Source organism: Hippocampus comes, unplaced genomic scaffold (genome assembly GCF_001891065.2).
Source record: "Hippocampus comes isolate QL1 unplaced genomic scaffold, H_comes_QL1_v1.1 scaffold122, whole genome shotgun sequence".
Taxonomy (NCBI): Eukaryota; Metazoa; Chordata; class Actinopteri; order Syngnathiformes; family Syngnathidae; genus Hippocampus; species Hippocampus comes.
Genome location: NW_017842059.1, coordinates 2,445,019 through 2,457,070, shown reverse-complemented (window position 1 = coordinate 2,457,070; position 12,052 = coordinate 2,445,019). Strand labels below are relative to the sequence as shown.

Below are 12,052 nucleotides of genomic sequence, written 5' to 3'. Positions count from 1 at the left end.
GTGTGTGTGTGTGTGTGTGTGGGTGTGTGTGTGTGTGTGTGTGTGTGTGTGTGTGTGTGTGTGTGTGTGTGTGTGTGTGTGTGTGTGCGTGTGTGCGCGCGCGTGTGCAATTTTGGTAGCATTAATAGGTTTTGACTTCATTATAAATTTGTGTGCACTTTACTTTCACTTGTTAATTGGTGTGTGAACGTTTTTATATCACACCAAATATTTGTTTCCATAGGTTCATGTGTTTTGGGCAATAAATTTGATCCGTTGTGTACATTTGTTGTATGTCCTGTATTTCCATGTGATTGTCTCGCTTTACAACCAAGCAGGTGGTTGCCTTTGCTTTCTTCATCCAGTGTGCTTGTGATGAACACGGTCATTGTGTTGCTGCGGCCATGCGGTGATTGTGGGGAGGGACTGCAATCACGTAGCTGTTAACCCTCATTACGCAACTGCAGAGGAGGACAATGTCTCACACATGTGGTCACAGACATCAGCCCATCAAGATAATCCTGGGGGATTTTAGCATATTGTCCTATAAAATTGATTTCCAGCTAGAATTCCCTCCTCAGTCGTCCTCAAGTTCCTGTTTTAGCCCTCAGAGGGAGGAAATATTGTAAATGACAAAACTGTAAAAATACATCACACAAGAAAACCCCAATTTAAGGGACAGAATGTATGTTTAATTTTGCCTTTCGGAGATTTTTTTTTTTTTTTTAGCATGACACATAACCAACTGTCCTGGTGTTTTTATCTCTCCCCAGAAGGAGTAAGTACAGCAAAGCCAAGCAGGAGTCAGATGAAGAGAAGCATTTACATCAAGGTAATTTCAAGTGCATAATAATTCTGTTATTGAGCAACATTGGTGTTTTTGGGGATGTGCATGCATTATAAACCGCAACTGGAGCCCATAAATGAGGAGGACGGTGCAAACAATTTGGAAGCCTGCCTTCCTCTAAAAAGCTCATCATCAAACCATTAGCATTGGTCCTGATGTCCCACAAATGTTTTAAGTTAATGCGCTCTGTCTTTCTCAGTCAGCCATAGTGACATTAGCAGCATTAGTGTAAATCAAGGTATTGAGGGACAGAGAGGAGCGTGGATAAGTGTGGTCTAGCCCAGGGGTCCCCAACCACCGGTCCGCGGACCGGTACCGGTCCGCAGGGCATTTGGTACCGGGCCGCACAGAAAGAACTTGCCTTATTTCCGTTTTATTTATTTCGGAATACGAAATATGTTTTATTTTGAAAAATTACCGGATTCTCTGTTACATCCGTCTGTGTCACGCTTGACTCACGTCAAGGCACACTTCTCGGTCACGTGACCGATGACGCTCATAAACAAAACGCTGAAGCCCGCAAAATGAGTAAAAAAGCTGCTTGGAGATCGCAAATGACGGCGGCCTTAAAAGTACGTTCGAAACTACTGGATCAAAGTTATGGCTGAATACTCTGAGATCGCCACAATAGCACTGTTGCTATTTCCGACATCCTACCTGTGTGAGGTGGGGAGTTTCTGCAGCAACAGCGACTAAAACAAAATTACGAAGTAGACTGGACATAAACCACACACTTGAGGTGTCATTGTCTCCTATTACCCCGAGATGGGACTGTCTGATTGCAGAAAATCAAGCTCGGGGCTGTGGTGAGTCGTCATTTTCATGCACTTTGAATTTGCGTTGTATCGTATTTTGAAGGCATTAAACATTACCAGAGCGATAAGAGTGTTGCGACCAGATTAGACGCTCCTTGTGTTTATTATTATATTTCGAAAACACCACAGTTTTCATGCAGCTCATACCATATTATTTTGTTGTATTAATCCGCCAGACCTTAAATGCCGGTCCCTGAAAATATTGTCTGACTTAAACCGGTCCGTGGGGCAAAAAAGGTTGGGGACCCCTGGTCTAGCCTACAGCAAAATAAAAATAAAAGAAGAGATGAAGAGTTCTTTCCAGACTGCTGAATTTTTGATTTTGTTTCAAAAGGAGTGAGAACATACGTTGACCCCTTTACCTATGAGGACCCAAACCAAGCTGTACGTGAGTTTGCCAAAGAGATTGATGCATCCTGTATCAAGATTGAGAAAGTAATTGGTGTCGGTAAGTGGAAAATATTTTCAAACTATTCATCTCTCACCAATTCACATTACGTGTATTTCTTTGCTGAGATATTGCCGAGAAAGACTATTTGGATGGAATTTTGTTATTTTTTTATTTTCATGCAAATCCTGCCTTTCTTCAAGAGAAACACTTTTTTTTGTTGTTCCCTGATATTAACTTATTGTCTGTCTTTGAGGACAACATTAGAAGCTAAATATGTTGTACTGTATTTTCCACACTAAAAAGCGCACTGGATTATGAGGCGCACCTTCAATGAATGGCTTATTTTGATTATATTATTATTATTATTGACATTATTGATATTATTTTTTTGATATATTGGACGCACCGCACTATAAGACGCAATCTACAAGGCATCCACTAGATGGAGCTACGCTTAAGGAAATGCCAACAGAACTGTAGCAACGCCACTCGAGTGAAGCGTGCCTCAGCAGTCCATAATCCGCTGGTTTCCATTGTGCGCGCGTGAGCGCGAGCACGTACGCACGTGGTTCAACCAATCAGCGCCGACGCAACTCACGTCATCAATCAAAGAAGCTTTGAACAAACGACAACAGCTAAGATAGCTTAGCTATTGAGTGGCGTTGCTACAGAACGATCAAATGTCAGTAAAACGTATTTAATAAAGCAGCGACACAGTTGACTTAACCAACAGAAAGCTATAACATTGACTCGTTCACATTGAACTCTCTTGTCGCTGCTCTATTTCCGTGTTCAACTGCGTAACCCGATCGCCTTAAGTTTGAACTCTGCGTTGTAAGCATGTCTCTAGCAAGGAGCCATTTTGGGGTCGACATATTACCGTAATAACCATACACAAGGCGCATCAGATTTTAAGGCGCGCTGTGCCTTTTAGTGCGGAAAATACGGTACTACTCTATAGCTGAAGAAAAGTCATCCAATGACAAAACAATAAAGAGAAAGATCAATATCCATTTCTTGTCCCTCTCTCTCACTGCACAGCCGGCTGCATGAAGGGAGCAATAAGGGAGTGGAGACCTTGATCAATGTTTAAAGAGGACCCCTTCCAACATACACATAAAAAAACAAACACTGGCACTTTAAACGGAACTATGTTTGTTTCAGGGGAGTTTGGTGAGGTCTGCAGTGGCCGTTTGAAAATGCCCGGCAAGAGAGAGATCTGTGTGGCCATAAAGACGCTGAAGGCTGGATACACCGACCAGCAGAGGAGGGACTTCTTGGCTGAGGCCAGCATTATGGGCCAATTTGACCATCCCAACATCATCCACCTGGAAGGTGTAGTCACCAAATGTATGTGTTTATTTTTCTTTACTGCTGCTGTTAGAAGTTACAAGTCAGTCATTAATAACCTTGACTTACAGGTTCCCAATTATTCAGAACTTCCTCAAACACACAAATGTGTGCACATGTTTAATATGTGCAATACACTGTATATTTAATACACTAAAAAGGACATATCCATCTACATCGCACCCCAACCCTCCCAGCACCACCCACACCCACCCCATAAAAATGTAACAATAAATCATTCCAGCCTACATTGTGGGTGACATTGGTGGAAGGTTGATTCAGACAAATGTTTTCTTTGAGTGATAGTATTCCCATATGGAAGGACTTTGCTTTGGATTGTTTCAGGAGGTTGTAGGATATGTAAACGATTCTATTTATGTAATTAATTGAACATGACTAGACTAATGTGTGAGTAGCAGTATGTACTGATTATGTCTGAAGTGCATCCGGAAAAGCTGTAGCATCCCACCATGATGAGTGTGTTGGAAGTACAAACCCAATTCCAATGACGTTGGGACATTATGTTAAACATAAACAAAAACAGAAAGCAATGATTTGCAAATCATGTTCAACCTTTATTTAATTGAATACATGACAAAGACAAGATATTTGATGTTCTGTTGTTTTTAGCAAATCATCATTAACTTTGAATTTTATGGCTGCATATGTTTCTCCAAAACCTGTGTGTACCTTTCAGCATTAATGGTGAATTCACACATATGTAAGTTAACCCATACCATTGGCACTAACGAAGCCCCACGCCCTCACAGATGCTGGCTTTTGAACAGATTGAATGGTTCTTTTCCTCTATGGCCCAGAGGACACAACGTCCACAAATTCCAAAAGCAACTTGAAATGTGGACTCGTCAGACCACAGAACACTTTTCCACTTGCCATCAGGCGATCATAGACAAGCTCGGTTCCAGAGAGGCCGGTGGCATTTCTCTGTGTCATTGATAAACCTTTGCTTTGCATCGTCGAGTTTGAAGTTGCACTTAAAGATGTAGTGCCAAACTTTATTTACTAAAGTGTTCCCGAGCCCATGTGGTCCTTTACACGGGGATGTCAGTTTTTGATGCAGTGCCTCCCGAGGGATCAAAGGCCACAAGCATTCAATGCTGGTCTTCCACATTGCCGCTTCCATGCAGTGATTTCTCCAGATTCTCGTAACCTTTTGATGATCTTATGGAGTTTTAGATGCTGAAATCCCGAAATTCCTTGGAGGTGTACATTGAGGAACATTGTCCTTTAACTGTTCTATTATTTTCTCAAGCAGTTGTTCACAAAGAGATGAATCTCGCCCCATTTTTGTTTGTGAATGTCTGAGCAATTCAGGGAAACTCCTTTTATACCCAAACATGGCATCCACCTGTTCCCAATTAGCCTAATGGATGTTCCAAACAGGTGTTTGATCAGCATTCCTCAACTTCCTGTCTTTTATGCCATCTTTTTTGCAAGTTAATGATTATCTGCTAAAAACAATAACGTTTGTCTGTTTGAACATGAAATATATTGTATTTGGAGTGCATTCAATTAAATATAGGTTGAAAATGATTTGCAAATCAGTTTTATTCAATTTTTATGATAACACAACGTCCCAACTGCACTGGAAAAGGGTTTGTATTTCACAGTCAGGCTGTCACCGGGTGGCCTTTTTCCAGATGGACGGGCTACGTCGTCAGTGGGAAGGTTAAGGGGAAATAGACCAAGGTGGGCAAATGGTGAGGTGCGGGGGGGTGGAGGGGTGCTAATGGCCCAGGAACAGTCCCTGTAGTGCGGCACTGGGCTCATTAATCATGGTGTCAGTTCTAAATGTGTTTGGGGTTAGGGAGTGATACCCTATCCCTGCTCTATCTGCTGCCGCACGGTCACAAAATCCTGGTCACATCTCCCTCCCTCTGCCCTTGGTGTTATCTTTTTTACGTCTCCCCCCAGCTTCGCTCTACCATTTACTCCTTGTCTCAGTTCTGTTTGGCAGGACTGAGGTGCTTGTGTGTTTGTGTAAATCTCTTGTCAACACGTCTGTGCACTTCGCGTTCTATGCATGTGTTCGGGAGGGCCGATAGCTGTTGGCCAGCCTCAGCTTAGGTTAGACAGATGAAGTGCCTTAATGTGTCGTGACATAGCAGCAGCCTGGTTCTATCTCTGCTCGATAACACTGTCTCTGACCCTTTTACACACGCAAGACAAGACAGATGCATGCACGGCCTAGACCGGCCTGAAAGTGAACAGCGGCTCTGGTAGAATTACTTATCTGTTCCAACACCTATCACCCCTTATATGACCCCTCAGACCTCAACGAGAAGCCGTGAGAAAGGCACAGGAAATGCAGATGGAAGGACGGGCGCAAGGAAAAGAAATCGGAGACAAGCCATGGAAGGTGCAAATAGAGTTGCAGAGAGGAAAAGACAGCCGGGCGTTTAGAAGGTGATGGATTGAAGGAGCTACAGAGGACAACAGCGGGAATGACAACAAAAGAAAAAAAAAACAAAAAACAGAGAGGCTAAGAGAGCGAATGAACCAGAAATTGAAAATGATGAAGCATTTGAGGGTTAGATGAGGGAGACAGATGAACCGTGCCGCAGTGATAGCCGCAAACATGAAAGGCTGGTGTGCCTTAGCAAGAAGGGCATCTGATAACTAACTCGCCTCCTTCCACTCTGCCTTCTGAGACCACAACTCAAGATTTGGGCAAATGAGTCCTTCACTTTAGCGTGTCTCGTGGAATCTATTTTAAAAAAAGCCATTATTTGAATTGCCCTCTCCTCTCTCTTTCAATAAAGTTAAAAGGAATTCTTAATGTGGCATGAACTTGTTGGCATGTCCAACAGAGTCAGTTAAGGCATATTAATTATGAATACACCTCGAAGGGCTTCTAAAATACATAATTTTATAAAATCCTCTTCACTGTGGGCTGCCGGAGTGCAATTGGATGCCTTCAGCCTTAAATCCAGTCCCCATTAAAATGTCTAATCTACATAAAGCAAGCCTCTAAATTAAAGACCGATGAGTTATTAAAAGCGTGTCTTTGTGTTTGAGTGGGCCTCTGAGGAGCATTTGTCTTTTGAGTTCCCAATATTGTCCCTTTGTTGCCTGATTCTCCCTACCCGCTTTCATTGGCAGGTGATAATCAGCCGTCTTTCGAGAGTCCCTGCCTAGGGTTCATTGCCAAAGGCGGCGGGGCGTATTCAGTAAACACGGAATTAGCATGCAAATAAGCCGTGAGGAATAGGGCGGGGCTGAAAAGGCGAGAGTTTCGGGTCGCAGGTCAGATGCTCTTCAGACTGGATTGGGGAGCTGTCAATCACTGGTGCCTCGAGGGCAGAGGTGCGCAACAAAGGGAACAAAGATGGCTGACAGACAGGGCCCCCGCTCTCCCCCAGCTTTAAATCCACTTCCTCTTTTGGGGGCATCGTCCGAGCGCCCCATGATTAATGGCGTGCCAGTCACACAGCGGGTGAGGGGGTGAATGACAGCCCCTTGGCAAGGCGAGCAGCCTTGCTGTGGAGGGGAACGTCACCTCTAGGATCTCAGCCGCCAGCGGCTCAGCTCTCTCCTACTCTGAGTTCTCTACAAGAATGCATTCGAGATTTTGCATTTCAAGCAAAAGCCTTAACTCAGCACTTCTCATTGCAATCAGCTTTGAACTTGAAATTTATTGCTATTAACACTTCTGTCACGGGTCGACAGTTGGGGATAAAAACAAGCCATCGTTACTCTTTCTTCTGTTCGTGTCTTGCTCCTCCTGCCTGCTATCCCCCCCTCATCCATTGGGAAAAAAAGACAAACAGAGACCCACCAGGGAACAGCCACCCTACCCGTCGCATGTCTCGCTCAGATAAAGACACAGATGCTCCCCAAAGAGAAGAGTGGCCAAGATAGAGGGATGAGGTGAAAAAGGCCAAGGCGGAATGGGCGGGATCAAGGGAATGATTCAGCGTATGGGAAGGAGATGGAAATATGCAACACAGAGGATGGTGACAGATGTGTCAGAAGTTGGTCAGGGGAAAGATCTCCAAGGAACAGTCAGGGGCATAAATACTGACTCGAATAGACTCTGGCTGGGTGATTGTGATGAGATCTCACATAACATATCCAAAGTCTGTCATATTTGCATTAAGACCAGATGGGTGCGTAGTCTAGTTTTGTTTCAGACGAGATGCCTTTGCTTGTGCAACCAAAGAAAGAGGATGTCTGGGCAACCGTTACATTGAGCTCATTAAATCACTGTGGGACAGAGAGAGATGGCCAAATACACACACACACACACACACACACACACACACACACACACACACACACACACACGCACACACGCACACACACACACACACACACTTAAATTCCACTGAGACTGCTGGGCTGTCATGTGCATCATTTAGCTCTATAATCATCTGTCTTTCATTCTCTCTCTCTCTCTCTCTCTCTCTCTCTCTCTCTCTCTCTCTCTCTCTCTCTCCCTCTCTCTCTCTCTCTTTCTCTCTAGGTAAGCCAGTGATGATTATCACAGAGTACATGGAAAACAGATCGCTGGATGCATTCCTGAGGGTCAGTCATGCGTTTCTGTGTGTGTGTGTGTGTGTGTGTGTGTGTGTGTGTGTGTGTGTGTGTGTGTGTGTGTGTGTGTGTGTGTGAGAAAGAAAGAGAGAGCGAGAGAGCTACACCTGTAGTATACTGATCCCATCTTATCACTTTAATGTCATCCACCCAAATTACAAGCACTTGTTCACAAACATTCATTCTAATCTTTATCCCTCCTCCTTTATCGACTTAGCATCTTTGCGACAAGAATTTTACTCAGGTTTCACTTCTGTGTCGGTAAGGTTCACTAAACTTGAAGCTTTGGAGGATCTTTATGAGCATCAAGCATCCTGCCTAAAGTCTCGAGCAGGGGTCACCAACCTTTTTGAAACACAGAGCTACTTCTTGTGTCTTCAAGAGCACAGAGGTCTCGTTGAACCGACAAAATTTGTAGCAAACGCTCAAACCATATAGAACGGTAAAGAGTCACATGCGTTTGTTGAATGTATTTCACATAAGACAGCTGTTTTTTAATGGTAACGCAGTTGACTTGATCAACAACTTGTTTCTCATGTGTGCAGAAGAATGACGGCCACTTCACTGTGATCCAGCTAGTAGGCATCCTACGTGGTATCGCATCAGGCATGAAGTACCTGTCAGACATGAGCTACGTCCACCGTGATCTTGCAGCTCGCAACATCCTGGTCAACTGCAACTTGGTTTGCAAGGTGTCCGACTTTGGCATGTCTCGTGTGCTGGAGGACGACCCTGAGGCTGCATACACAACCAGAGTGAGTGTATGGTCATGTGTGGGACGTGACAGTAACTGACGACGTGACATTGCTATTCTGCGATTTGTCAGCCTTGATTTATCAGGTCATTTTTTTTTTTTTTGATCAATATAGGGAGGGAAGATCCCTATCCGCTGGACGGCTCCTGAGGCCATCGCTTACAGGAAGTTCACTTCATCCAGTGATGTGTGGAGCTACGGCATCGTCATGTGGGAGGTGATGTCATATGGCGAGCGGCCATATTGGGACATGAGTAACCAAGATGTAAGTCACAATGACATAGGCTCACTGCTATTTTAATACGACCACAGACGTGTCACAACATTGAATGATCAAATGAACCCTAATCGTTCCGAATATTGTCATTGAAAGGTATCAGAAACATGGTGGCTTCAAGTATAGCTTCATGTCTTTTAATAGGTCATCAAAGCCATTGACGAGGGTTATCGGCTGCCCCCACCAATGGACTGTCCCGTGGCTCTCCACCAGCTCATGCTGGACTGCTGGCAGAGAGAGAGGGCAGAGCGACCAAAGTTTGGCCAGATTGTCAACATGTTGGATAAGCTGATTCGGAACCCCAACAGTCTGAAGAGAACTGGTGGAAACGGTGCTCTCAGGTGAGGAGGGCTACTAACACAAGTATGATCCTTTCAGTAATGACGACTCCAATGGTATTGATCGGCTGACATTATTCTGACTAGTGAATTGGTTCATATTGAAGTGCATCACAATTCCCATAGCACATTGCAATGTGAAACTGAATAACAAATGTACTCCATATGACACCAAAGTGAAATATTCTGCCAAGGTCTGGCTGACAATCTATAAATGTAGTCAAAATACCGTAACTTTCCACAGGTTTTATAGCGTGTGTGTTCTGCCCTTTCATCCACAAAAAAATATTTGCGAGGTCAAAGGTGACGGGAGTGGAACTGGGCGACTTGTAGCTCACATATCCCAAAGGTGTTTGATGGTCAGGGCTCTCAAAAGTCACCCAACTATGGCTTTATGGGCTCTGGTTGTTTTGGTGAAGTCAATGATTAATGGACTAGGAGGGTGTCTGTACATTTGTACTAACTGTTTATGATGTGTTAAAAGAAAAATAAAGTAGAAACATCAGGACAGAGTCGACAGTTTTGTTTCTGTGTCATTTTATTATCGCACGCCATGTAACATAACCCTGCCATTAGTTCCCTTTTTACTAAACATTAAATGTTTCCACCAGCAACATGTGGCCGATTGCAGCCCAAAGAGGCTGGCTAATAGATTCCTCTTCAAATTATCTTCAATGCTTCTATACACTCGGTAATTTTGACTGTCTGGAGAACTCCGATGTAGCGCTAGGGTTCAAAGTCAAAAACAAATATGACCCGACAGCTTCTACGCTATTACTCTTGAGTGGCTAAAATGTGTCAAGAATGACCTACATGTGTTTACAGACTCAGTGCCGCCCAGTGGATGTCTGTTTGAGTTTATTGAGTGTTTGAGCACACATTCCCATGCTCACCCTATGTTACACAACGAGAGTGGAAGAGGTTCCTTGTGGAGTAATTAGCACAACGGAACGCTATAAATACAGCTTGTAAGGAGAAATGACGGAAAGAGAAAGTGTGTGTATGTATGCAGATATGATAGATGGGTGTTTTGTCATTGATACTTTTGATGGGATTAGTACACCTACCAGAGTGAAGAATATTTCGAAAAAAGCCATTCCACCATTCAAATCGTCACACCTCAGAGGAATTTATCGTTGATTTAGCTTGGCTTTTGTTGAGATTCATACAAAGGGGATATGGATTAGCCAAGAAGAGAGGGTGGAAGGAAATGTTGCATGCCAAGGTGTGTGGTCATGCATTGTTTACAATTATCGCATAAGAGGCAAAAATCTGTTTATTTTGCTCAAAAATAATAATAAAATAATAATTCTCCACTTTTTTTTTCTTTATTTCCTCTCTCTTGACCTCTCGCCACTCATCAGGCCTACCACCACCCTGCTGGAGCCCGCCAGCCCTGAGGGGTCCTCAGCCGTGGGCACAGTAGAGGACTGGCTTCAGGCCATTGGCATGGAGAGATACATTGACAACTTTACAGCCGCCAGCTACACGGCTCCAGAGGCGGTGATCCACATGACGCAAGAGTGAGTAGGACAGTTGACTTCTCATTGCGGTGTACTCTGCTTTCAAAAGGATTTTGAAGTGGTTGTTTGTGCACAACTGTTGCGTTCTTAAAACTACAGTTCTAGAGACACGCAACCATGCGCGCACACGCACACAGACACTCATACACGCATTTGTGGCTTTCTTTTAATCTTAGTGAGGAAGTATTTATGGCATGCATGTATCCGTCTCTGTTATTCCAGTTATTCATCTAATCCCTTAAAATGACAAGATTGGGATTGCTGTGTTGGCAGCTGAAATTGCTTATTCAGCAGTTTAACATGTCAGCCCGCTGGAAAACTGCAAAACCCATTCTGTGGATCATTAGTCTGTTCTGTTTTAGTTGTTCTGAAGAGTGTGCGTCCTCTCCTTGCAGGGACCTGACTCGCATTGGAATCTCCTCAGCAGCACATCAGAGCAAGATCCTGACAAGTGTCCAGGGAATGCTCTCCCAGATGCAACAGATGCAAGGCAGAATGGTTCCTGTCTGAGAGATTCGAAACGGAGAATGAAAAGGGTGCAAAAGGACTTCATTTCCAATGAAGAAAAAAAAAAGAAAAAAAAGACTACCTTTGATAAGAGACAAACTATGAAAAAATAGTTTACCTCATCTTTGCACTTTAAATTTGGTCTGAAAGAAAAGAAGAAGCAAAAAGTGGGGACAATAGCACTTTTTCAAAAATTCAGACCTTTATTCTGCTCTTTTTTTTTTTTGTGGTGGTGTTGTTTTGGAGAATAAAAGGCATTTGTGGCTCGATGAAGGCTGGAAGTGCTTCCAAGAGGCCAATCTGGAGTGCCTTTATTGGATGGAAAAGACAAGCAAGACAGATGGGAAACCTTTTGTGTTATTTTGGGAACTTTCTTTGTGAAATGATACGTAGACCAGATCTTCCTCCTTGTGACTGTGTTTATCATTCATGCATTGCCACCGTGGGACTCGCAGGTTGCCCCAGCCGCCATTGTTCTGTCTCAGCTGGATCTGTTTGATAGCTCACACACAAATTTGAGGATCTCAGCTGTCAGAGAAGTCCAGCGTTGGCTTTGTCAGAAAGATGGTGGCGCGAGGGTTTTTACGGTGATGCTTTGGTTCTTTGGTCTATCATGGACTTTTTCTTTTTGTAGCAGTTTTTTGTTTTTGTTTTTTTTCCCCTCAGGACATTGCAGAGAATGTTTTTTTTTGATCTTCCAGAGCAAATGGCCTG

General features: G+C 43.7%; 1 protein-coding gene across 1 annotated transcript in view; it reads left to right on the top strand.

Moving 5' to 3' along the window:
• epha4l (eph receptor A4, like) overlaps positions 1-11,412 on the top strand; it is a 49,837-nt gene extending 38,425 nt beyond the window's left edge. Inside the window, exons 9-17 of the mRNA XM_019861559.1 lie at positions 753-811; positions 1,976-2,089; positions 3,197-3,382; positions 7,869-7,930; positions 8,485-8,694; positions 8,809-8,958; positions 9,115-9,311; positions 10,673-10,831; positions 11,227-11,412. Of these exons, the coding sequence (XP_019717118.1) occupies positions 753-811; positions 1,976-2,089; positions 3,197-3,382; positions 7,869-7,930; positions 8,485-8,694; positions 8,809-8,958; positions 9,115-9,311; positions 10,673-10,831; positions 11,227-11,341 (1,252 nt within the window). The 3' untranslated portion in view covers positions 11,342-11,412. The remainder of the gene's footprint in view (positions 1-752; positions 812-1,975; positions 2,090-3,196; positions 3,383-7,868; positions 7,931-8,484; positions 8,695-8,808; positions 8,959-9,114; positions 9,312-10,672; positions 10,832-11,226) is intronic.
• Positions 11,413-12,052: the final 640 nt, after the last annotated feature.